Genomic DNA, 24397 nt, shown 5'->3' with positions numbered 1-24397 from the left:
TATATCTTTTAGTTATTTCAGCAAAGGCTTATGAAAATATATACTGTCTTGTCTGACAATGACTGTCTTTATTCTTACATGATTCTAATATTCTAAAATGGATCTAAAGTTCTAGAGTGAAAGCTGTTTTTCTTTAATTCTTTGAAAGGTATTTTATTGTCTTTTGACATCTCTTGCTAATGAGATATCTGTTGTTAGTCTAGTTGCTGTTTCTTTATATTGTTTGATGTACTCAGTACATGAGTGTACGATATTGCCTCTAGATGTACATTTGTTTTTGTTTATTCTGCTTAGAACCCAGTAAGCCTCTTTAATTTGGAGAGTCACATGTCAATTCTGAAAAATACTCTGTTTTCTCTTTTAGTAGCATTTCTTCTGTATTCTCTGTATCATTTAAAAATTTTTCTTCAAATTTACTATTTTTTCAGCCATCTACTGTTTAGTGCATCCATTGAGTTTAAAAAATTTTGATCATTGTATTTTTTATTTCTAAAATTTCTATAAATTTCCTTTTCAGTGTTGCCTGGTCTTTTTTCTTTTTTAATACATCCCTGTGCCTTGCCGCATCCTCTTGATTTCCTTCTGAATGTGTTGAGTATATTTATTTTCAAATCTCTTTTCGGTTGTTCTATTATCCTCAGTTCTGGTGATCTCTTTTGACTGGTGTGTCTATTGACTGACCCTCTTGGTGGTTCACCTCCTTCTGTGGGGCATGGTGCTTCAGAGGGGTCCCATTCCATTGGGACTAGTATGTCCTTGGCTGCTGTCCACCTACAAGACGGTTTGTGTTTGCCTTTTGCTAAGGTCTTATGGTTTTCACAAGATTAGTTCCAGATCCAGTTTGGGGTTCCCAACCGATGGGTTTAGTGCAAGTTTGGAACTCTCACTGCTAGGACATTGGTGTTGGGATTCATCAAGGACAATTTTCTGCCTGTGGCCCAGGTGGATGGGAGGCCTTCCCTGTTGCTTTCAGAGCTTCCTTTGCATGGTCTGTATGCCTCGAGCTTCCCACATGGTTGCCTGTACACATTCTTTCTTCTTCCTCACCGTCTAGTCCCCCCTGGTTTATCCTTAACGCTATTCCCATGTGGTCAAAGCCCGTGGACATTCTTCAGTTCTAATCTTAACTGCCCTCTTGGCAAAATTAGGCATTGCAGCCCTCTAGATCCTTGAAGTCTTGTCCTTTGTTGGGGATGGATTTCCTCCTACCTGCCTGCTTCCTGTCCTGTTAACTGCTCTCCTTGAGGCTTTTCTGGGGACTCAGCTCCACAACCTCTTTAGCTCTTCTGAGCTTGTGGCCTGTCTATCCAACTGGCACATCCCTGGAGAATCTGACAGGTATCTTAGACCACATGTGTCCCCAGATCAGATCTGTACCTGTCCCCAGCTCCTGCCCCTCCACCGTGGGCCCTCTGTAAATGGCCCCGCCTCTGCCCCCACCACTCACAACAGTCTCCTGGCCGTCCATATTTGCCTCTTCCTGTTCCCTCCCACTTTCTCAGCTATCACCAGACTTACTGATCTCCTGAACCCCCTTGGCCCTTTCCCTGCCCCCTAGTCCAGGCATGGTGCCCTGAGCCTCCTGATGCTCTCTGTGCCCCCACTCTGCCCTGCTGCAGGCCACTGTCTGCACAGCAATGGCCAACCCGCAGACTACACCACTGCCCTGCTTAGAATTCCGGAGGCTCGGCTGGGCGCGGTGGCTCACGCCTGTAATCCCAGCACTTTGGAAGGCCGAGGTGGGTGGATCACCTGAGGTCGGGAGTTCGAGACCAGCCTGACCAATATGGTGAAACCCCGTCTCTACTAAAAGTACAAAATTAGCCAGGCATGGTGGCACATGCCTGTAATCCCAGCTACTCAGGAGGCTGAGGCAGGAGAATTGCTTAAAACCTGGGAGGCAGAGGTTGCGGTGAGCCAAGATCACGCCATTGCACTCCAGGCTGGGCAACAAGAGAGAAACTCCGTCTCAAAAAAAAAAAATTCCAGCAGCTCCCAGTGCTGCTGCTGTGCAAAGAATTCTGGCGGCTCCCAGTGCTTCTGGTGTGCAGCGGGAGCCCTCCAGCTGCGGCTCCTGTCATTCCCACACCTGCCACTGTCTGTCCGCGTCAGAGGCCTTGGGTGGTGCACTCCTCCCCTTGGCCCTGTCTTGCAGGGTGCTCTTTCCCCTGTTCCCTGCTGTCCTCCTCCCCAGCGCTGCTCACAACTGTGCCCATCCCATAGAAGCATGTCCCCAGGATCACCAAACAGAGGCTGTTCTAGCGGGCCCTGTGGACCACAGCTGCCCAGGGGCCTCTCAAGGAGCAGGAGGCAGCCTGGGGCGTGGGCTGGGGCTGAGGGCTCTGGGTCCAGCTGTATGGCCTTGGGCAGACCACACTTCCCCTGGGCCTCATGTCCCTGGAAGGATTCCTAGGGTGTGTCAGTGCTCTGCCAAAGTCATTTTTCCCCTTTGCCTGTGGGCCCCTCTCATCTGCCTCTGGCCCTGTGGTGGTGGCCATGTCTAGTAGGGAGCAGGCCAGGACAGGATGCTCTTGTCCGGGTCCTTTGGTTGACACCGCACATGCCGTTCATCTTGCCAGCCAGGGGCCTCCTCCTGGCCCTGCCCCTCTGCTGCTTCCTCTGGGCAGGAATGTGGGGACAGGCTAGGCAGGGCGAGAGAGAGACAGAAGGAGACCTGGTTTTCACCCCTGTCCTCTCCACATGGCTTTGTCCAAGGCCTTCCCAATATCAGAGCCGTCTTAGTGGCTCTTGTTCCTGAGCTGTGATTCGGTGGCCCTGCCGTGGGGAGGCACCTAGCCGAGAAGGGGTGCATGGGAGGTGCAGCGGAGGAGCTACCCCCGTCCTCACCTATGGGTCAGCCCGGGTGCCAGTGGTTGGGAGCGACCTTGCTCAGGCCCAGGCGCCTCCTGCCTCTCTGTCTTGTTGGGAAGGACAGGCCCTTGTCACCTCTTGACATTTCCATGTGACACGTGAGACCCCATGTCCCTGCTCCCCCAAACAGTGGGGTTCTGGAGTCAGCGCGGCATCTGCCCTGGCTGCTCTATGGTCCCATTTGTGGCACCACGGCCAGGCCTCCTCCTGTGGCTGTGGGAGGTGGGTGCCCAGACCCAGGCTCGCCTCTCCAGCGCCAAGGCCCTGTCCACACCTGTCCCGGTGCAGGAGGCCTCGGGCCCAATGTGGCCTCTGACCTGTGCTTCCCTGCAGTGCTGAAGACGTGGTGGCCCGTGTGCCAGGAAGTCAGCTCACGCTGGGCTACATGGAGGAGCACGGCTTCACCGAGCCCATCCTCGTCCCTAAGAAAGACGGGCTGGGTCTGGCTGTCCCGGCCCCCACGTTCTATGTCAGTGACGTCGAGAACTACGTGGGTAAGCGCCATCCCCTTCACAGTGCTCTGGGGCTGGAGCTGGGAGTGCTGGGACACTCACCACTGTGCATGCTGTTTCCCCACGCCCTGGCTGTGTCCATGTGTGCCGTGAGCAGTGGAGCCTCAAGGCTCACCGTACTCTGTTCCTGGTGCTCTTAGTTCAGACCCTGCGTCCCACTGAGATGACATATGACCTGGCAGGTCCCTTGCCCTCCCAGATACTCTGACTGCAAAGTAGGGGCTGGTCTGGGAGACCCTTTGATTCTGGCAGCTATGAATTGCATTACTGTGGGTGCTACATGACACTGCCATGCCTGGGAGGCCCTGGTGGTGTGGGCCCATGTTCCCATCCTGGCTGCCTGATTAGGGGCCTGGCCTTCCTCATCTGTACCATGACCTGCCCCCACGGCACCAGAATCTCCTTGTCTGGATTCCGTCTGGGTTCTAGCCAGTGCCATTGCCATCAGCAGCACCCATTTCATGTCCCCTTGCAGCTCCAGAGCTACTGGGGTTAGGTGGGCACTTGTGGGTAGAGGAAGCACCTGTGGGGGTGCCGTTCAAGAGGCAGTGGCAGGGAGAGGCCAGCACACCTAGCAGTGACGCTGACAGGCCAGTGGCCACATGGCCAAGCATGGAGGCCCACATGGTTGCAGGGCTTCAAGGTGCTCATGGGGGATGCCTGGGTGGCCGGCACGAGGAGGAAAAACCCTGAACGGGCAAACCCCCAGGACAGAAGGTGGGCAGGCAGGCACACTGGCCTCTCAGTGCTGGGGCTTCCTAGATGACTGGCCCCACCACTCTGAGGCTCACTCTCTTCCTCTGTGCACCCCTCGTGGGGTGTGTGCTGGAGGTGAAATGAGGTCACCTGTGCAAGCCTCTGGGCACATAGGGGCACCCACCAGGAGGCCATCAAGTTCAATTTCAGCAGGGGGCTGGGGCCACAGCTTTTCTCGGGAGCCACATGGCCACCCTGGGGCTACCGAGACTGGGCTCCCAAACTCGTCGTGAAGAGGAAGAGCGAGCACCCTGGTAGCTGTCAGACATCTCGGAAGAGGGGCTAGAAAGTGCTCGTCCCGGGACCTGGGGTGAGGGTGTTGGGTGTCCATGCAAAGGGGCTGATTCTGTGGGGTTCTTACTGAGGAGGAGGGCAGGCTGGACATAGTTGGAGCTGTGGCACTAGCTCTGTGGCTGATCCTGCCCTGAGCCGGGATCCAGCCCCTGGTCTCGCCTGTGCTTGGATTTACCGCAGGTTTGCCTGAGAGGGGGCCGTGGCCATCAGGTGGGCTGTTTCTGTCTTGCTGCACAATGCTGGTCAGGCAGCCTTGTGTACCCCAACTGTAATGTTCATGCTTGCCAGGCCAGTGCTCTTTCTCACCTTCCCAGACCCTGGCATGGTGCACACAGGATAACAGCTAATATATAGTGAGGGCCTGCCTAGTGCCAGGCATTTTTCTAAGCTCTTCCCATGTAGGAGCTAATTTCCTCCCTTCCACAGCTCTGAGAGCTGGGTCCTGCCCTGCCACCAAGGCCCTGGGCTCACCTAATCATGCGGGTGGGGCCTGGTTTTTCCCCTGGCCGTGTTCCCTCTACAGCTGTCCCTGCAGAAGCAGGGAGGAGATGGTTCGTCGTTCGTATTGCTTCTATGTCTTTCTTTTTCCTCTTAATTTTTTTTTTATGATGGAACTTTTTAAATACACACAAAATTAGAGAAACAGTAAGCCCTCATGCACTCAGCACCAGAAACAAAAGCCACCAGCTTTCAGCCAGTTTTCCGTTTCCCCACTTTTTTGTTCTCTTTGTAGTATTTTAAAAGGAATTCTGATCAGGCATGGTAGCTCACGCCTGTAATCCCAGCACTTTAGGAGGCTGAGGTGGGTGGATTTCTTGAGGCCAGGAGTTCGAGACCAGCCTGGCCAACATGGCAAAACCCCGTCTCTACTAAAAATACAGAAATTAGCCAGGTGTGGTGGTGGCACCTGTAGTCCCAGCTCCTCGGGAGGCTGAGGCAGAAGAATCGCCTGAATCCAGGAGGTGGAGGTTGCAGTGAGCCAAGATCGTGCCACTGCACTCCAGCCTGGGCGAAAGAATGAGATTTCATCTCAAAAAAAAAAAAAAAAATTCTTTTTATATACATCATTTTACCCATAAAAATTCTAGTACATAGCTCTAGCAGACAATTTAAAAAATATATAATCACAATTCCATCATCGCACTCGATAATATTAACAGTAATTCCTTGGTAGCGCATAAGACCCAGTTTAATTCTTCCCAGTTGCCTCAAAAGTGCCTTTTTACATTTGGCTGTGGAATCCAAATGAGACCCCCACATTGCATTTGGTTTTTATATCCCTGAAGTCTCTTTTCTTCTGACAGCCCCATTTCGTTCTATCCTGTTGGTTTGTTGGAGAGAAGGCCATGTTGGTCCTGCAGAATGTCCCACATCCAGGATTTGGTTGCCAGCGTCCCAGTGGTGTTGCTGAGCAGGTCTCTCTGTCCCGGGTGTTTCCTATAAACTCGTGGTTAGAGGCTTGCTTGACTTGCCTTCAAGTGTTTGGTAGGACTCCCTCTGGGTGGGAGTGCTTTCACCTGTGGGAAGGCCTGTTGTGCCTGGCCACACTCTTGCAGTGATGCAGACAAGGCCAGTGGCCCCGGCACCCACCTCATCTGTCCACACTAAACCCCATGGCCTTGCAGTTTGTGGTCAGAGCAGCCATGGAGAACTATTGCAAAGGGCGACTGGCAATTCTGTCCTCCTCCCTCTATCAGTCATGGGTCTTTTATAAAGAAATTTTCCTCCTCAGCTCATCTGGTTATCCTGAACTTTTCTTTGTCAACTACAGAAAAGGCTTTTCCCTTTATCAGTCTGCCAATTCTCAGAGTAATGAATTGGTGCCCTAGAAATGCAGGGGTTTTGATAGCTTAATTTTTAAAATGTAGGTATGTCTCATGAATTACTTGGAACATAACACTAAAATGTATTTGCTGTTCATCTGAAATTCAGGCAGGCCAGGCATCCTGTGTTTTTATTTGCTAATCTGGCCACCGTCGCTGAGGCCTGTGACCTGGCCGCCTCACAGCATCACCAGGTCAGAGGAGTGGTCAGAGTTGAGCCAGGGGAAAAGCAGGCAGGTGAAGCTCGACGTTGGCACCTAGAGCCTCCGCATCCAGCCCCTGGCAGCTCCTGCTGTGTGTGAGGGCAGCTAAGAGTGTGTGTCCACTCCACACGTCCTGGCCTCAGGGAGGCTGTGCCACCTTCCCAGGGTGCTCAAGCTCCTCCCACCACCTCCCCAGGGCCGGAGCGGAGTGTGGATGTGACAGATGTCACCAAGCAGAAGGACTGCAAGATGAAGCTGAAGGAGTTTGTGGACTATTACTACAGCACCAACCGCAAGCGGGTCCTCAACGTCACCAACCTCGAGTTCTCTGACACCCGGTGAGTGCTACCACCCTGGGGGTGTGGGGGCTGGGGTTGGGGCAGGGGCGCTGTGCCGTCCTTGGTAGTCGCCTGAGAAGCACAGGTCGAAGGTATCAGAGTCTGGAATACTGCACATGGCACACACTGATTTTTCCTGTTTCTCTCTTTTAAATTTTTTCCTTTTTTCCTTTTTTTTTTTTTTTTTTAAAATAAGACTGGCCCACAGCTGACTGTTTCTCTTTTAAAGTATGAAGGTGACGTATTGAGAACAATTCAAACAAAAATAAGGAGCAAAAAGGCAAAGCCTCCTCTGGTCTTGGCCCTGCCCATCCCACTCCTCAGAGAGAACCATTGGTAACAATGTGTAGTTTTTTCCAGAATGCACACACTCATGACACACTCAGACACATCTATGACACACCCACTTCTGGACACACAACATTCACACTCATGGACACACCAACACTCGTGACACCCACTCGTGGACACACTCATGACACTCACACTGACTCATGGACACTCCAATGCATGAGACATTCATGACACTCTGACCCTCACATTCGCTCATGGACATACCCATGACATGCTCACCCATAGATATGTCACACACCTGCAGTCATGACACACTCATACCTACTCACAGACACCAACGTGTGGTGCAGTCACACTCATGGACACACTTGTCAACACACTCGTGACACAACACACCAACACTCATAGACATACTCATGACACATTCATAGACATGACACACTAGTGGACACATGGACACACATGACACACACTCAGTACTCACCAACACGTGGTACACTCACACGGACACACTCGCCAACACAAGACACATTCACAACACACTGACACTCGCCCATGGACGTACTCATGACACATTCATAGACACGACACACTAGCAGACACATGGATACACACTTAGCACTCACCAACACAGGGTACACTCACACATGGACACACTCGCCAACACACCTGTGACACGTTCACAACACACCGACACACTCACATGACATAGACATGCGATACACCCACGGGTATTCATGGACACACTTGGCACACTCATACACAGACACTGACACACTCAAACACAACAATAGACTCATGACACGCTTATGACACACACACATCCCTGACACACTGAGATACTAACTCACTGGCACACTCATACTCCTAACACCCGCATCCCTGGCACAGTTACTAACACCTGCACACACCCATGTAGACGCCTACACTCACACACATGAGATCCTGCAGGGGCGGCTGCTGTGACCTGCCTCCCTGCTTTCCAGGCAGGGCAGGCCCCACACAGATACACCTTGGTTGGCCCGGTCCCCCTGAGTTCCTGGCACTAGTTGTCGTCAGCCCTGTGGTCACTGGGTGGGGCATCCTCTGTCAGGGCTGACCTACACCAGCCTGGCTTCCTGGTGGCAGAGATGCTGGCCCTGCACTTTGTGGCTCTGACCTTGTTCTCCCCGCAGGCTGTCAGCTTGGGTGTGGTCAGTGCCTGCCCTGGATCCACCCCTCACCCCCTCTCCATCACATCACCTCTGCCCTCCAGCTGGCCCCTGGGAAAGATCCAGAACACTCACTCACCGTAAGGCACGGGTGGCTAAGGATGGCTTTAGTCTTCATCGTTTCCGTCATGCCTACTTCCTGAAAGCACATAACACGTGCAAAGGGGCAGGTAGGGAGAAACAAAAGAATTATCTAAAACCAAGAAAGAGAATACAAAACTATGCCAAGAGCCACAAAAAGGTAATATGGTTGTGCATGGTGGCTCATGCCTGTAATCCCAAGACTTTGGGAGGCTGAGGTAGGAGGATCACTTGAGGCCAAGAGTTTGCAACCAGCCTGGGCAACAAAGCAGGATCCTGTCTTTATTTTAAAAATTAAAAAAAAAAAAAAAAAAAGGTAATGGGCATTCATTTTGGTTGAGCTTCCTAACAGCAAAGACAAAAAGGGAAATGGAGTGGGTTATGGTACCAGAGAAAGTGGTATGTATTGCTTTGGTACCAAACAACATAACTGAGTCATGTCTCCATCAACTTAATTTACTGCCCTGCCTGGGTTGAGGGGTTCTCACAGAGAGATGTCTAGGTTATGGAGCTAGGGAGAGATGGTACTTTGGCCTGTGGTTTTCTGTTGGGCCTTTCAGGGCCACCCCTTTGCCTCCTGTTTCCACTGGCCCAGTCCATGGATCATTAGGGGGTTGTTTGCAACTTTTGTTGGGCACTTACCTACCAGAGCCTTCACATGGGCTTGGGTCGGGTCCATGGAGTGGGCTCTGCTTCATCATTAAGTCTGTCCCCAGGGATGTTGGCCAAGCAGGTAAGGTTAGGCCTGACACCATGGGCTGTCTGGGGTAGCTCTTGGGGCCTGCTGCCTCGGGGGTGCCCACAGTGACCAATGTTCCCCCAGACCGGAGAGATGCCTGCTCTGTGGCAGGTCTAGGGTGATGTTCCCACTGCTGGTAATTCAGATACATGTCACATCTGGACTCTTGCTCATGGTGGCCTTGCGTGTCCATGGGGGCTTTGAGGACCTCCTCCCGCCAACTCAGAGAAAGGTGTGGCTTGCACCTAAACAGGCCAAGCAAGGGAAAGAAGGACGTTTGAGGCTGTGGTGGGAGGCAGGGACAGCCTGGCCCCCTGTGGTGTGTGGTGTTTGAAGGACATGGCTGGAGATGGGTCATGAGGGCCCTTGTGGCAGGGAACCCTCTCCTGTGGGCCGTGATGTGCCCAGACTGCTGAGGTTTCAGAGGTTGGCAGTGGGTATGAATGGGGGCAATGAGGACTCCTGGAGGATGGAGAAGGGTGCTAGTTTGGAACGTGCTGGAGATTTAAAGGTGAGGTCTGTGACTGAGGCTGGTGGGATTAGGGCGGCAGGACTCTGCTTGTGATTTGTGACAGTCTTGTCCGGGGACAACTTGTCTAGGTTGGTGTGGCCTTCGAGTAGAGACAACAGCACTTGCAGATGGGATGACAGAGACATGACAGACCCTGTCTTCCTGGAGGCAGCAAGAACCCCCAGATCTGGTTCTTAGTGGCAGCTGAAATGTCACTGCACAGGTGCTGTTGAGCTTGACTTTTTTTTTTTTTTTTTTTTTTGGAGATGGAGTCTCACTCTGTTGCCCAGGCTGGAGGGCAGTGGGGGTGATTTTGGCTCACTGTAACCTCTGCCTCCTGGGTTCAAGTGATTCTCCTGGCTTAGTCTCCCAAGTAGCTGGGATTACAGGCATGCCACCATGCCCAGCTAGTTTTTATATTTTTGGTAGAGACAGTGTTTCACCATGTTGGCCAGGCTGGTCTCGAACACCTGAGTTCGTGGTCCGCCCACCTCGGCCTCCCAAAGTGCTGAGATTACAGATGTGAGCCAACGTGCCCAGCCTAGTTTGACATTTTTGATGAAATTTAACACATTTTATCCAGGACAGTGACATGTCATTGAATCGAAGGCTGCCTCTGCATCTCCCTATCTTCCCTGGATATGAATTGGCTGGATTTGACAGTGACTTGACGTGGCCAGGGGTCGTGGGCACCCTGTTGTCAGCTCTGGAGAGCAGTGGCTGTTATCCAGGTGACGCCAGAGGTGCCGGGCTGAGTGTGAGAAATGATATCTATGCTTCAGCCCAGTGTGCCACAGCACATGGCACGTGGCCAGTCTGGAAAGACTCGCTTTCCAGTTCCCAGGAAAGGAGGTTCCCTCTCAGGGGTAGATGGTTTTGGGGCCTTCTCATTATCTTCTGGGGGTGGAGGCCAGCGTCAGACCCAGTCTCCTGCCAGGGCCACAGCCAGCGCCTGGGCTCATTCCGCCCTCTGTGATCCTGTTTGCTCCTCTGTGAAATGGGAGCTGTGACCCGTGGCCCGCAGGTGGTGAGAGAGCGTGGGACATGCCTCACAGAACATGTTTCCCACTGCAGGGGAAATAAAAAAGGGAGTCCCAGGTTCCCTCACCACCTTCCTCTCCCACCCCTAGAATGTCCAGCTTCGTGGAGCCACCTGACATTGTGAAGAAACTGTCATGGGTAGAAAACTACTGGCCAGATGATGCATTGCTGGCCAAGCCCAAAGTGACCAAGTACTGCCTAATCTGCGTGAAGGACAGTTACACCGACTTCCACATCGACTCTGGGGGCGCCTCTGCCTGGTACCACGTGCTCAAGGTGAGCCACGCCCCTCGGGGCACCTCTGCCTTGCCATGGCCATGACCCATCTGCAGGATTGTCTGCAGTCCCCACAAGCCCTGACTGGCCAGGATGTGACTCCCCAGAGGGCCCCTGGACTGTCCATCCCTGGGACAGGAGGCCTCTGGAGACATCTCTGGGTGGAGGGGCAGGGGTGCATGTGGGACCAGAGAACTGCATGAGTGTCTCCTTGTTCTGATGGGATTCAGGCTCGTTAACAATTGGGTGAGGCCACCGGGTGACCATGCACTTAGAGGAAAAAGGGGAATGTTGCAAAAACATCCTGGAAGAGGGGCCAGCCATAGCCAGGGCCCCGCACAGGAGCCAGTGGGCAGGATAGGGGCATCTGAGTGGGCAGGGAAGGCTAGGAGCCTCATCATCGAGGCTGAGAGAGGGAAGCCAGAAGAAAAATGAGACGTAAATAGCAACAGAAACAAAGGAAACCCTAAGCTGTGGGCTCCCCCAGCTGCTAACTGAGCTTCTTCAGACCAGCTGGACCTGGATCTGGGGGCGGGCAGGTGCACATGCTGATCCCACCTCTGGGAGGCCTTGAGCAAGTCACTGGGGCATCCTCAGAACCTGCCTTGGCCCCATTGCAGTAAGACAGGGGTCTCACTGCTCCTGGTGCAGAACCCCTCCTGGGGCCTGCCATAAGACTGCCTGGGACACAGTGGCATCATTTGACCCAGCCTGAGATCCAAGTGGCTCTCAAGAGTGGAGCTACCTGGAATGCTTTTGACAGTCATTTGCAGCTTTATTTGCAGCCTGGGCACCCACACCATTTGTAGTGCCTCGAAACAATGTAATGTGGGATTATGGGCTTTAGCTCTTAACTGTGCGGAGGGCCCAGATACCCAGAACCTTCCTAACATGCACATTTCTGAATTGCAAAGCACCTGTGCCCTCAGTGTTGCAGGCAGGAGTCATGGACCTGGGCAGGGTACTTTTCACGTTAGGACCTGTCACTTGCACCCCCGACCCCCGCATCCCAGTATGGGCGGCTCTGCCAACAGGCTCTCTTGGCAGGGGGAGAAGACCTTCTATCTCATCAGGCCGGCCTCGGCCAACATCTCCCTGTATGAGCGCTGGCGGTCTGCCTCTAACCACAGCGAGATGTTCTTTGCTGACCAGGTCGACAAATGCTACAAGTGCATCGTCAAGCAGGGCCAGACCCTCTTCATCCCCTCAGGTGAGTGCGGGCAGCTTTGGGGACCATGTACTAGGGCTTGCCGGCCCTCATCAAGCTTACTGCCCTGTCCCTTGGACCGTGTCCCCACCATGGGGTCTCTTCGGCATCCCTGGCATGCCTACTCCCTTGTCCTGAGCATATGAAGTGGAAAGGAGGTTGAAACTGGGCAGCTCCCTTGTCCGGAGCTTACCGCCACCCCAGCCCAGTCCCTGCAGAGGGGCCAGCAATGGGGCTTGTGTTGTCTTGTCAGCATGGGCACTCCTCACCACCGAGGCCACCTTGGAGCTGCGCAGCCAGTCACCCGCCTTCTCATCCTGGCTGGGCTCACTATGACCGAGCCCATGGCTGGAGACCCAGCTCAGAGAGCCTTGTGTGGAGACAGCAGCCACGACATCAGAGCCAGCGAGGGAGGAGGGCGCTAGCTGCTAATTAAGACAATAGTAGGGGGCATTTTGAGTCTGTGCTGAAGGAGAAGGCCCGTCATGAGCCACTGTGTGCCCCTAGATGACGTTAGAACAAATCCCAGACATTCCTCTGTTTCATTAAATATTCCACTATTTCTGAAGGGCTTCCTTTCCTTCTAAGTAACATAGCTGTAATATTGTTGTCACACCTTGAAAAATGAACAATTAACAGCATTTCCCTGGTATCATCAAATAGCCAATTGGTGTTCAGATTTTTAAATCGTTTTATAGGGTTGGTTTTTTTTTTTCATTTTAAATAAGTATCAAACTGAGGCCCTCATATTTTAATGATTTATAAGGCTCAGAATCTTCTGTAATCTCTGGGTCCCTCCTCCCTCCGTTGGCTTCCTCATAGTCGCAGCTATTTAGGAAAGAGTTGTGGATTTCCCAGGGTCTGGCCCAGGCTCTGTCTCCGAGGATAACCTGGGGACCAGTCCCAGCCGCGATGCAGCTGCCCCAGCCTTGTCTCCTGCTCCTGAGTGTGGTTGGGAGGCCAGGTAGCTGGACACAGACTGGGGCTTCCTCTCTCTGTCTGAGTACTGCCCCCTCAAGTGGTCTGAGTGAGTCCCCTCAGCTCTGGGCCTTGGTTTCCCTGTCTGTGCAGGGCTGGACTGACTAGTCTGTGCTGTCTCAGACACAGCCTCTCCCCTGACCCCCTTCCATGGAGGCTGGGGTTGGGCCAGAGCCAGAGAGCTTCTCCCAGGGAGGCCCCAGGCTGCTGGTGAAGCCGCAGAGGCGGACAGGGCACCAAGGTGTAGGCGGGCAGGAGCTGGAGCCTGAGCTGGAGCCTGGGCTGGGCCGGGAAAGGCCTGTGCTGGTCTCCGCCGCTCCCTGATCTAGAGCCATGAGAAGCCCGTTCATGGGAGCAAGGTGGGGCACCAGCCACTCCTGTCTCTCTCCCAGGCTGGATCTATGCCACACTCACCCCTGTGGACTGCCTGGCCTTCGCGGGACATTTCCTCCACAGCCTGAGCGTGGAGATGCAGATGAGGTAGTGCCTGCCGCGCTGTCTGCCCTCGGGCTCCGCAGAGCAGCGTCCTCCCTCTAGCTGGGTCGGTGCTGGATGCCTTGGGCTGAGTCCTGGCACAGCCCGCCTGTGGGTGGCCTGGACATGACCGTCAGCCTCGGTGGGCCTCTTTGTGATGTGGAGGGAAGGAGGAGGTGGGCCCTGGGTTCATGCAGGCCGGCTCCTCAAGGGACCTGGCTGCTGGACGGTTGTAGTTGCCCTTGGTGGGGTTGGGGTTGCTTAAAAGGCTGCTGCCTTCTCTTCTTGGGCACTGACAGAACTCCCATGGGCCCCGAGGTCTGCAGCCACCAGGGCAGTTTTCCCCTGGTCCTCCTTAGCTATGCAGGGCCCAGTGGGGAGGCCTGAGCTGGTGTGTCTGGGGCCTGGATTGATGCCCAGCGTCGCCTGCTTGATGGTCAGTGCACTGAGAACTGCTCTTTGGTGGCTTCTAGAGCATATGAAGTGGAAAGGAGGTTGAAACTGGGCAGCCTGACTCAGTTTCCCAACTTTGAAACTGCGTGCTGGTACATGGGGAAGCACCTGCTGGAGGCATTCAAAGGTACTGGTCACTCCGGGGTGGGCGTCCAAGCCTGGGGCTCTTGGCTGTGGGGGCAGCCAGACCTGGTCAGGGCTGACTGTCTGGGTGTGAGTGCCGCCTTCCTGTGGCCTGAGCAAGTTCTCTTGGGACTCAGACCCCTGGGGCTCAGTTTCCCCATCTGTATAATGCAGGACTAGATTGAACAGGCTGGGCCTCTCCTTCCGATTGGACTGTCCCTTGTTTTAGAACGAACACTGGGCTGTGGGTTGAGAGGGGTGAGTGTGCATGGCCTCAGTGCAGGTATCAATCACACCTGCTCCACCCTCCACACTTGCCTCCATTGGGAAGGTGGAGCCCTGGCTCTGTCACCAGCTGAGGAGTGGGTGCGAGTGGGTTCTGGGTCCCCTTAGGCTCCCTCAGGGGCCTGGCAACTGGACCGTGAGGCAGGCTTGTGGCTCGGTGGCCCTCTGTGGATGCACTTTGGCATCCCCGGGCCGCCCTTTTCTGTCCCAGGTCCTGCCTGGCCACACCCTCAGAGATGAGAGCAGGTGGCTCCTGCCAGCCACCACCCTGTCCAGGCCTCCAGATTGCCCAGCAGCGTGAGGGAGCCTGCAGGAGAGTTTGCATTTATGCGTGATTTCCTTTCTCAGTGTGGTTGCTCTTAGTTGCTCTTTTTTGGTTCTAATAGCGGCCAAGAGCTCTTTTATGCAGACCCTTTGTACTCTGGCCCTAGTTTGAGAAGGTAAAATGGTCCTTAGTCATGGCTGGCCAGGTTTCGGTAAGATTTTCCCACTGTTCCCCAAATTTGGAGCCCTGAGCTTGACTCTGGCAGAAGGAAGTGCCCAAGATGGGAGTCTAACCCTGCCCTCAGGGGACTGGTGCCAGGGAGGCAGGGATCAGGGCAGCACCTGGGAAGCCACACCACAGGGCCAGCCTGACTACTGGCCAGCTAGGCCACTGTGGCCATATCCTCTCTGCCTGGCCCTCCCTCTCTGAGTGGACGACAGTTCAGTTGGCCCCCAGGACTGAGAGGACCCAGGGAGCTGCCATGGTCCTGGTGCGTCAGAGCCCTGGAGCCCTGGAGCCCTCTTCAATGGGAAGAGGGAGGGGAGGCCCACAGCAGGAGCACACCTCCCAGCTGAAATGTAGTTGGTCCCTACACTGTGCTAAGGGGCGCCATGAGGTGGGAAGAGATGCTTGGGGATGCCTGGTTGGGCCCATGGACAGCCTGTGGCCTGGGTCCTGGCTTGACTGTGTCCCCTTGCTCAGGTAGGGCTGGGGTATTGGGCAGAGTGAGGAGAGCCAGGCAGCCTGTGTTAGGGGCCTGGAGGGTGAGACAGTGGGAGGATGGTGGGAGGGCCAATCTTTCCTCAAGCAGGGCAGGCCACCAGGAGGATGGGCGCCCCCAGGTTCCAAGAGGAACTGTTGGCAGTTGAGCTGGTGGCCATGGGCGGAGGGAGACCTCTGGAAGGCTGGACCTGGCATCCCCCGGTCTGGCTATGTGGCTGGGCATGAAGGCACCTGTGGGCAGCGGGCACCCACCCACCTCACCCAGTGTCTCCTTCCCAGGCTCTCACAAATCTGGGAAGCAGCTGCCCCCACATCTAGTCCAAGGAGCTAAAATTCTCAATGGTGCTTTCCGATCGTGGACGAAGAAGCAGGTAGGAATCATGTCACAAATGCCCTAGGGCAGGAGAGCAGTGACAGGCGGGAGGACCTCCCCGGAGACCCAGCAGCAATGTCCAGGACTTGTCCTGCTTCAGTGAGATCCAGCCTGGGAAGGACGGTGGTGCTCCCCTGCCTGGCTTGGCCTGGGGTGTGCCTTTGCCCCAGACACCCCATGGGTCCGTCCCCTGCTGTCCACTGATTGGGCCACCTGAGGGCTGGGGGAGGACAGATATAGATGCAGAGCCCCCTCCATCAGGGGCTCACAGCTTAGTCACAAGTTGGTGGGAGGAGGGTGAGCAGGTGCTGGTGTGTCCTGGGAGGAAGGTGGGTCTGTGGGTGGGGGACAGATGGCCTATGGTGGGATGACACTGTGTGAGCACAGAAAGGCCTGGAACCTGGTGGGGGCAGGGAAGGACTGGGGGAGTGGCTGGCCCCAGGACAGGGAGTGCTGGGGACACCCTGTCGGCTCCTCCTGGCTGGCCCTGGCATCAGCTCAGAAGCTAAGCTGCCTGATTGCAGGTGCAGCACCCCAGCCACCTTGCTCTGTGACCCGGGCAGCCCCTCCCTGTGACTCTTCCCGATGACCATGCTGTGCGCGCCCCCACAGAAGCCACTTACTGTGTTGCTTAGCATCTTCCCTTGGTTTTGGCTACAGAAGGGAGGGGAAGGTCTGGCCCAGCCTCGAGCACCCTCTGGGACAGTGTTTCCTACTGGGCTCATTGTGCAGAGGTACTATGCCCACTCTTGAGGGAGGAGGACCCTCTCCCAGGCCAGAGAAGGCCAGTGGAGATTTACAGGAAGCCTTCAGGGAATACAGGCTGCAGGGAATACCATGTGTAGCCTGCCTTTCTCATGGGTGGGCCAGGCAGGAGAGGCAGCCAGTGCACTCCCAGGGCCATCCTGCAGCCACCACCTCCGTCAGGCCTCAAGGCCCAGGGCAGTCCAGGGCGCCCCTGCCACCTCACCTTAGCCATATGGCTGGGTGGAGTGGCCTCTGACCAGGAAGAAGGGATGGGACCCATGTCCATTCCATAGCCTGCTGGTGGTGGCCTCAGGCAAGCTTGTCCTCTCTGGTACTTGGTTTGTCCACCTATTGATGGGGGCTCACAGCAGAGACCTCTTGCCAGGGCAGAGTTTGGCTTGGAAGCCCCTCGCCTCATGCTCATCTGAGTGGCTCGGCAGTCAGGCGACAGCCTGCAAGAATGCAGGGGTAAGTCAGGGCCACGGGAGGTGTCTGGTGCTGACCCTGGGTCCGGTTGTCCTGCAGGCTTTGGCAGAGCATGAGGATGAGCTCCCGGAGCACTTCAAACCTTCACAGCTAATCAAAGACCTGGCCAAAGAGATCCGGCTCAGTGAGGTGGGGCCGTGTCCAGGTGCTGGGCTGGACCCCTGGGGATTGGGGAGGGCCCACCTGTCTTTCTCTGGGTCCAGGGGCCAGCCTAACACAGAGCTGCCAGGTCTGGGAAGGCCAGTGCCCCAGATGGTCCTCCTTGCCCTTTCCTGGGCAAGCTTGCCTTTGTGAGGGCTCAGGGTCCTAGGTCTCTGGCTGGGTCTGTGTCCTGGTGTGAGTGTGTAGGGACTGAGAAATGGCACCAGCCTCTCTGAAACTCCCATGGGGAGGGCACTCTGTGGGAGGAGCCCCTGACTCAGCCCCTGCAGTCCCAGCTTGTGTGTTCCTGGATGAGCCCTCAGCCGCTGTGCTGGGGTAGGACAGAAGAGCCTTGGGGAGAGCAAGTGACTCATGGCATGTCGCAGGTGTGAGTGTGTCACACAATAGCATGGGTTGGGTGTGAGTGTGTCACATGATGGTGTGGGGTAGCTGAGCCTTTCTGGGCTGATAGTTCCCCGCCAGCCTGGCAGTGAGTGTCTCCAGCATCCTGGTGTGTAGACCGTTCTGGGCCACAGTTTGGCAGAAGCAGCATGTGACCCTCTCCTTTCTGTATCCCAGAATGCCTCCAAAGCCGTCCGACCGGAAGTGAATACTGTCGCCTCGTCAGATGAGGTGTGTGACGGGGACCGGGAGAAGGAAGAGCCCCCATCTCCCATTGAGGCCACCCCGCCTCAATCCCTCCTGGAGAAAGTGTCCAAAAAAAAGACTCCCAAAACTGTGAAGATGCCCAAGCCGTCCAAAATCCCCAAGCCCCCGAAGCCCCCTAAGCCCCCAAGGCCCCCCAAAACGCTGAAGCTCAAAGATGGAGGCAAGAAGAAAGGGAAGAAGTCCCGGGAGTCAGCCTCACCCACCATCCCCAACCTGGACCTGCTCGAAGCCCACACCAAGGAGGCACTGACCAAGATGGAGCCGCCCAAGAAGGGCAAGGTGGGACCCCCTCACCCTGACTCCCCACCTTATCACCAGAGGTGCTGCAGCATCTCTTGTGGGCCAGTCCCATGGAGACAGCTAGGGCCCATTGTCCTTGTTCCCCAGGGGCCCCTGAGAAGATGTGGGGGTCTGGGCTCTTGCTGTGGGCTTGTATGCCCAGAAGATGCACTTCCTTGCCTGGTCCTGACCCAGTCCTGCAGCATCCAGGCCCAGACCCCCCAGAGTGGACAGGCTTTGCCCAACAAGCCACAGAGCAGTGGGCCTGAAGAGGGGCCCTCACTGAGGAAGGCAACACAATGTGTGTGTGCTGTGGCAGAGGTGGCACCCAAGAGGGCCACCTGGTGGAGGAGGCATGGTGGTTTTCCAGGAGGGGATGTCTAGTTTAGGTTTCCTAGCCAGATGAGCAGTTGCCAGGGGACAAAGAAGCCCTGGGTCCTCCCTGGGGCCAAGACATTGAGGTTGAAACCTGAAGGTAGATGAGGTGTCTGTGCAGAAACAACAGGGAGAATGCCATTGGAGGGGAGGGGGTTCAGGGGTGAGGACAAGAGCAGGGTTGCCCTGATAGTCTGAGCCCCTGTGGACAGTGAAGAGATGGGCCCAGCCCTAAAGACCCACTCTGACTAGAGGATCTTAGGTCTGGGCTTCAGGGACCATGAACCCCTGAAGCACCATTGAGTGTGAGTTTCTGCCAGGAGGAGGTCGTTACCTGCTTCCTGGGGGCCAGGAAACTTCAGGGCCGGCATCACAGGGGTGTAGTGGGACACTTTTGTGTTCTCTTTCTCAGGGCAAGCATGAATGAATGCATGAGCAAATGAATGGATGGCTAAATGGCTGGATGAATGGGTGAATGAATGAATAGGTGGATGAATGGATGGATGAATGGATGAACAGACAGATGGATGAATGAATGAATCAGTGAATGGCTGGATAGATGGATGGTTGAATGGATTAACGAATGGATGAATAGATGAATGACTAGATGGCTACATGAACGAATTGATGGAAGGGTGGATGGATGGATGAATAAATGGATGGATGGGTGAATGGGTGGATGGATGGATGGAAGGACGAATAAATGAATGGGTGGGTAGATGAATGGAATAATGAATGAATGGGTAGATGAATGAATGGATGAATGGATGGATGGATGGAATAATGAAGGGATGGATGGATGAGTGGGTAGATGGATGGATGAGTGCATAAGATGGATGGGTAGATGGATAGATGAATGGATGCATGGGTGGATAGATGAAAGAATGGTTGGATGGTTGGGTGGGTGGATGGATGGATTGATGAATAAATGGATGGATGGATGAGCAAATGGATGGATGGATGGAATGGATGGGTAGATGGATAGATGAATGAAAAAATGGATGGATGGATGAATAAATGGATGGATAGATGAATGGATGGAAAGGTGGATGAACAAACAAATGGATGGGTGGATAAATGAATGGATGGATGGGTGGATGATGAATGAATCAACAAATGGTGAGTGGATGGATGAGTGGATGGATGGTTGGTTGGGTGGATGAATGGATGGATGAACAAATGGGTGGGTGGATGAATAAATGGATGAATGAATGGATGGATGGATAGACAGAGGAATGAATAGATGGATGGATGGATAGAGGAATGAATAGATGGATGAATGAATGGATGAGCAGATACATGGATGGATAGATGAACAAATGGCTGGGTGGATAGGTGGGTGAATGGACTGATCGATGGATAAATGAATGGATGGGTAGATGGATGAATGGGTGGATGATTGAGTGAGTGGATGGGTGGATGAATTAATGAATGAACAAATGGATGGATGGATGAATGGATGAGTGGATGGGGAGATGGATAAATGGATGAGTGGATGGATGGATGGAAGGATAGATGAAAAAATGGATGGATGGATAAATGGATGGGTAGATGGATAAATAAATGGATGCGTGGATGGATGAATGGGTGGGTGGATGAATGGGATGAACGAATGGATGGATGGGTGGGCGGATGGATGGATGGATGGATGGATGAACAAATGCATGGTGCATGGATGGATGAATGAACGAATGGGTGAGTGGATGGATGGATTGGTGGATGAATGAACGGGATGAATGAATGGATGAATGGGTTGGCAGATGAATGAACGGATGGATGGATGAACGAATGAATGAATAAATGGATGGATGGATGGGTGGGTGAATGGGTACATCGATGGGTGGGTGAATGGATGCGTGGATGGGTAGATGGATGGAGGCTTGAGCTGCAAGCACATGGGCCAGAAGAAGACAGGGAATCTGTGGCTCAAGGGAGTCCCACCAGCCCTCTATGTCTGCCTCTGGGTCACAGCAGCCCTTTTTTCTAGGCCACAAAGAGTGTCCTGAGTGTGCCCAACAAAGATGTGGTTCACATGCAGAATGATGTGGAGAGGCTGGAAATTCGAGAGCAAACCAAGAGCAAGTCAGAGGCCAAGTGGAAGTACAAGGTGAGAAGTGCACATATGCATGCACACATGTGTGTGTGTCAGCTTGGTGAGTGTGAGCAGAGGTGAATCTGTGAGGCCCTGTGTGTGTGAAGGAATGTGCAGACATGTGTCTGCTTGTCCTGAGTAGGCAGTGCTGTGGGGTGTGCTTATGTGGGTCTGAGGTGTGTGTGACCACCCATGGACTACATCTTCCTCTGAGTTGGTTGGGATGCAAGAGGTTGAATGTACACCCTGTATGTTGACAGTGTTTCCCTTCACGGTCCACACACTGGTTTTCATTCCCACTCCATGGGGGTCAGGCAACATCGAGGCACTGAGTCCATGGGGTGCAGGCCCCTGAGCACCCCGCAGTGGCCCGGGTGGCCACCAGAGCTATGGGTGACTTTCCTTAGTCGTGTTCCCAGTAGCTGCCTCTTCTCACTGACACTAGTTGGGGTCCTGACCCCCCACTTCTGTGTGGGGCTCAGGGACGGCCCTGGTCTTGCTTTTCAGAACAGCAAACCTGACTCCTTACTGAAGATGGAAGAGGAGCAGAAGCTAGAGAAGTCGCCTCTAGCTGGAAACAAAGACAATAAGTTCTCTTTTTCTTTCTCCAACAAGAAACTCCTCGGGTATGTGAGTGCCTGGATGGGAGGGGTGACCTCGCGCGTAACCGACATCACACACACCATACATACTGCATCACACCCACTGCCTTATACCACACACACATTACACACACACTGTGCATGCACTCTGCATCTCACACACACACCCCACACACTGCATCACACACAACCACACACACTGCACAACACATACCCCATACACACACAGCCTTTGGCTGACACACCTCTGGGGACTCCTCTCCCTCTGAGCTGCTGACCTCACTGATTGCAGCCCTGTTCCTGGCACGTCTTCATCAGGCCTAGACACCAGCAGAGCCACATCCCTGCCTCCCACCACGCTCCACCTGTAGTGTGGGTGTGAGGAAGCAGACATGCCTGGCTGGGGCTGGGCTGGAAGATACAGCCAGCCTGCAGTGAGGGATGGCCCCCCAGGCAGGGAGGGAGGCCGTGGGACTCCATGAGTGTTAGATGTGTGGCTCTTGTGAGCTGGTGCTGAGGACGTGCATGGGGGACAGGGTCCTGGCTCTCAGAGCCCGGTGGCCAGTGGGGAGGGCCTGGTGTGAACCCAACATGGGACCCTGGGTGCTGAGAACGTGACCCACCTGGGAGTCAGGAGGGCCTCCTGGAGATGGCACTGAGCAGAGATTAGGGGGTGTGTTTGGGTGGTGTGGGCATGCTGGATGAGCCTCGGGGTGAGGCAAGGGGTGCGGAGGGCTGTGAGCCCGGTGGCAACCTCGAGAGCCTCATGGTTCCAGCGGCAACACTTGGGCCTGTGTGTGCTCCCGGTGCGTGGGACATGTCACCTGCTGAGGCCCCAGGCCTGGCCGGAGTCAGACAGGTCCCAGCAGGAGGGGCGGCCACTTTTCTGCAGCAGCCACTGATTAACTTGGCCGGGTTGTAGTTTCCTCATTGAAGAGATGAGAGGAGAAGGCCTCTTTCTGGGTGGTGGAGAAAGGGAGCAGTGCCCAGGCAGAGTCTTGTGAGTGTCAGGGAGCTCAGGGCAACACGCGAGGCCGTTCAGCCAAGGGGCAGGTCTGCGGGGTCCTGTGGCTGCCCAGCTTCATGGCCCTGGGCGTGTCACTTGCTTTATCTGAAGCTCTGCTTCTAGGTTCCTGGGAAGCTATTAAACGGCATTCACTCTGTGACGGTGCTAGGGAGTTGACGATAGAGATGAGAAAGAGCGGTGTGACTCTAGCCTGTGGACATGTGTGTTCTGTGGCCCAGCCCGTAAGGCAGCGGGCTCACCACCCCTTCACTTAGAGCATTGGAAGCCGCCTCACCTAGGCACTGTATCCAGGTGTCTGCACTTCCATTTGCTCAGAATTGGAGCTGTGTCTGTTTGAAGTTCCAGACTTTTCTGCCTCAGCCTGTTGTCCCTGCTACTATATAGAGAGAAACCTGTCCTCAAACCCCTGGGAAGGCAAAGGCTGGAGCTGCTTGCAGGCCAAGCTCTGAAGTAGTCCTCCATCACCCAGGCAGGGAGACAAATTACACACTGTTTCTTAGACTGTTACATCTATCCTGTAGCCCTGGCCCTGAGTTTATTTTTCCAACATAGCTATGGAGAAAAAAACCAGGAAACTTGGATCCTTTTCCGGTTAAAGACCAATTCAGCATGTGCCAGGATTCCTAGGCAGGCCCGAGGCAGGGCTGAAGCTTGTCCAGTGGCCCTGGGACAGTTGGGGGTCACTGTCTTGAGCATCTAAACTGCCTGGGGAAGGGCTCTCTCTGCCTGAATGTGGTGTGTGGGGAGGCACAGCATTGTGTAGGAGGCCATGGGGTTGGAGAGTGTCCCCTCCTGTGGGCAGATAGCTTCCCACAGTGGGGACTGAAGGCCCAGCCTGGCCTCCTGTCTGCAGAGGCTTGGGCCCTCTACGCTCCTCCCATCTCAACTGGGCCTGAGGCTTCTTCGGATGGAAATTCAAATAGTGGCAACGTCACCTGCCTCCTGGAGGCCATCCTGCCGCGGCCCTGGCAGAGGACCCCTCGGGAGGTCCTACCTGTCCGCTGGCCGTGGGGCTATGTGGATGCTGCTGACCCACTCGCTTCTGCCCTAGCTCCAAGGCTCTCAGGCCCCCGACGAGCCCTGGTGTGTTCGGGGCCTTGCAGAACTTCAAGGAGGACAAGCCCAAGCCCGTGCGGGATGAGTATGAGTACGTGTCGGACGACGGTGAGCTCAAGATCGACGAGTTTCCCATCAGGAGGAAGAAAAACGCCCCGAAAAGGGACTTGTCCTGTGAGTTGGGAGGGGGTGTTGGGGGAGGGGTGTGGGAGAGGCCCATCCCACCCCGGAGAGGTCTTCCCAGGGTGGCTGGCTCCCCGCAAGGCCTCCCGCTGGACTGCCATCTGCTGTGCTTTCAGTCTTGTTGGATAAGAAGGCTGTGCTGCCCACCCCTGTCACGAAGCCAAAGCTGGACTCGGCAGCGTACAAGGTGAGCTGCCTTACAGGCCCCCCTCAGTCTCGGGGGGCATCTCTGGGCAGTCCCCAAGGCCATGGTTTGAGTGACTCCAGGGCGGTCTCTGGGGGTGTTTCTGCATGAGATGGCGAAGGGGCCCCTTACCCTCACCCCACCCTTTCATGAGTGTTCTAAGGTCACATCCAACTCTAAGACACAGTGGTCATCTCTGCCTGGGCGTGCGAGGGGTGTGTCCCCACTGAGCCTCATGCCGGGGGAGGTTATTGGGATCTAGTGTATTAACTGCTTTCCTCCAGCCTGAGGTCCCTCTGGGGCTGCAGGCCCTGCCCCCGCCTCTCCTTCCAACCATGGCGGTGTCTCTTTACATGTGTTACACACTGGGGCTGTCTTGTGTAAGGGTTCCTTTGAACCAGAGTTCCTCTGTGAACATGGTGCACAGTGCGAAGACAGTTTGGTCCTTTGTGGTTCTGAGAGAGCTTTGGCACCCACGTCTGCCCTGTGTGTCCGTGTGTTGGCCATCCAGCCCATCGGCTCCAGGGGCCTCTGTCTGACCCCAGCAATGTTCATTAGAAGGGCAGCGGCTCTTTAAAAATGTTAAAAAACTGGCTGGGCGCAGAGCTCACACCTGTAATCCCAGCACTTTGGGTGGCTGAGGTGGGTGGATCACAAGGTCAGGAGATTGAGACCATCCTGGCTAACATGGTGAAACCCCATCTCTACTAAAAATACAAAAAATT

The 24397-nt window shown here is 54.7% G+C and overlaps 1 protein-coding gene across 6 annotated transcripts in view; it reads left to right on the top strand.

Annotated features, from left to right (window-relative positions):
• Positions 1 to 24397, top strand: part of PHF2 (PHD finger protein 2) — a 103963-nt gene that overhangs the window by 67097 nt on the left and 12469 nt on the right. For 3 of the 6 annotated variants that reach the window (XR_010148636.1, XM_016961190.4, XM_024345761.3), the window contains exons 4-16: positions 3205 to 3365; positions 6656 to 6797; positions 10764 to 10950; positions 11998 to 12160; positions 13528 to 13615; positions 14083 to 14189; positions 15738 to 15829; positions 17104 to 17193; positions 17785 to 18153; positions 20516 to 20635; positions 21128 to 21246; positions 23301 to 23479; positions 23605 to 23675. Coding sequence is in view for 5 of the 6 variants with exons in the window: in XM_016961190.4 (XP_016816679.2) it covers positions 3205 to 3365; positions 6656 to 6797; positions 10764 to 10950; positions 11998 to 12160; positions 13528 to 13615; positions 14083 to 14189; positions 15738 to 15829; positions 17104 to 17193; positions 17785 to 18153; positions 20516 to 20635; positions 21128 to 21246; positions 23301 to 23479; positions 23605 to 23675 (1888 nt within the window). In the remaining variant the exon portion in view is untranslated. The remainder of the gene's footprint in view (positions 1 to 3204; positions 3366 to 6655; positions 6798 to 10763; positions 10951 to 11997; positions 12161 to 13527; positions 13616 to 14082; positions 14190 to 15737; positions 15830 to 17103; positions 17194 to 17784; positions 18154 to 20515; positions 20636 to 21127; positions 21247 to 23300; positions 23480 to 23604; positions 23676 to 24397) is intronic. The other 3 variants (XM_063787663.1, XM_063787662.1, XM_024345762.3) reach the window with 2 other exon arrangements.

The sequence above is a fragment of the Pan troglodytes genome, chromosome 11 (genome assembly GCF_028858775.2).
Source record: "Pan troglodytes isolate AG18354 chromosome 11, NHGRI_mPanTro3-v2.0_pri, whole genome shotgun sequence".
Lineage (NCBI taxonomy): Eukaryota > Metazoa > Chordata > Mammalia > Primates > Hominidae > Pan > Pan troglodytes.
Note: the sequence above shows the minus strand (reverse complement) of the source record. Positions and strands in the feature narration are given on the sequence as shown.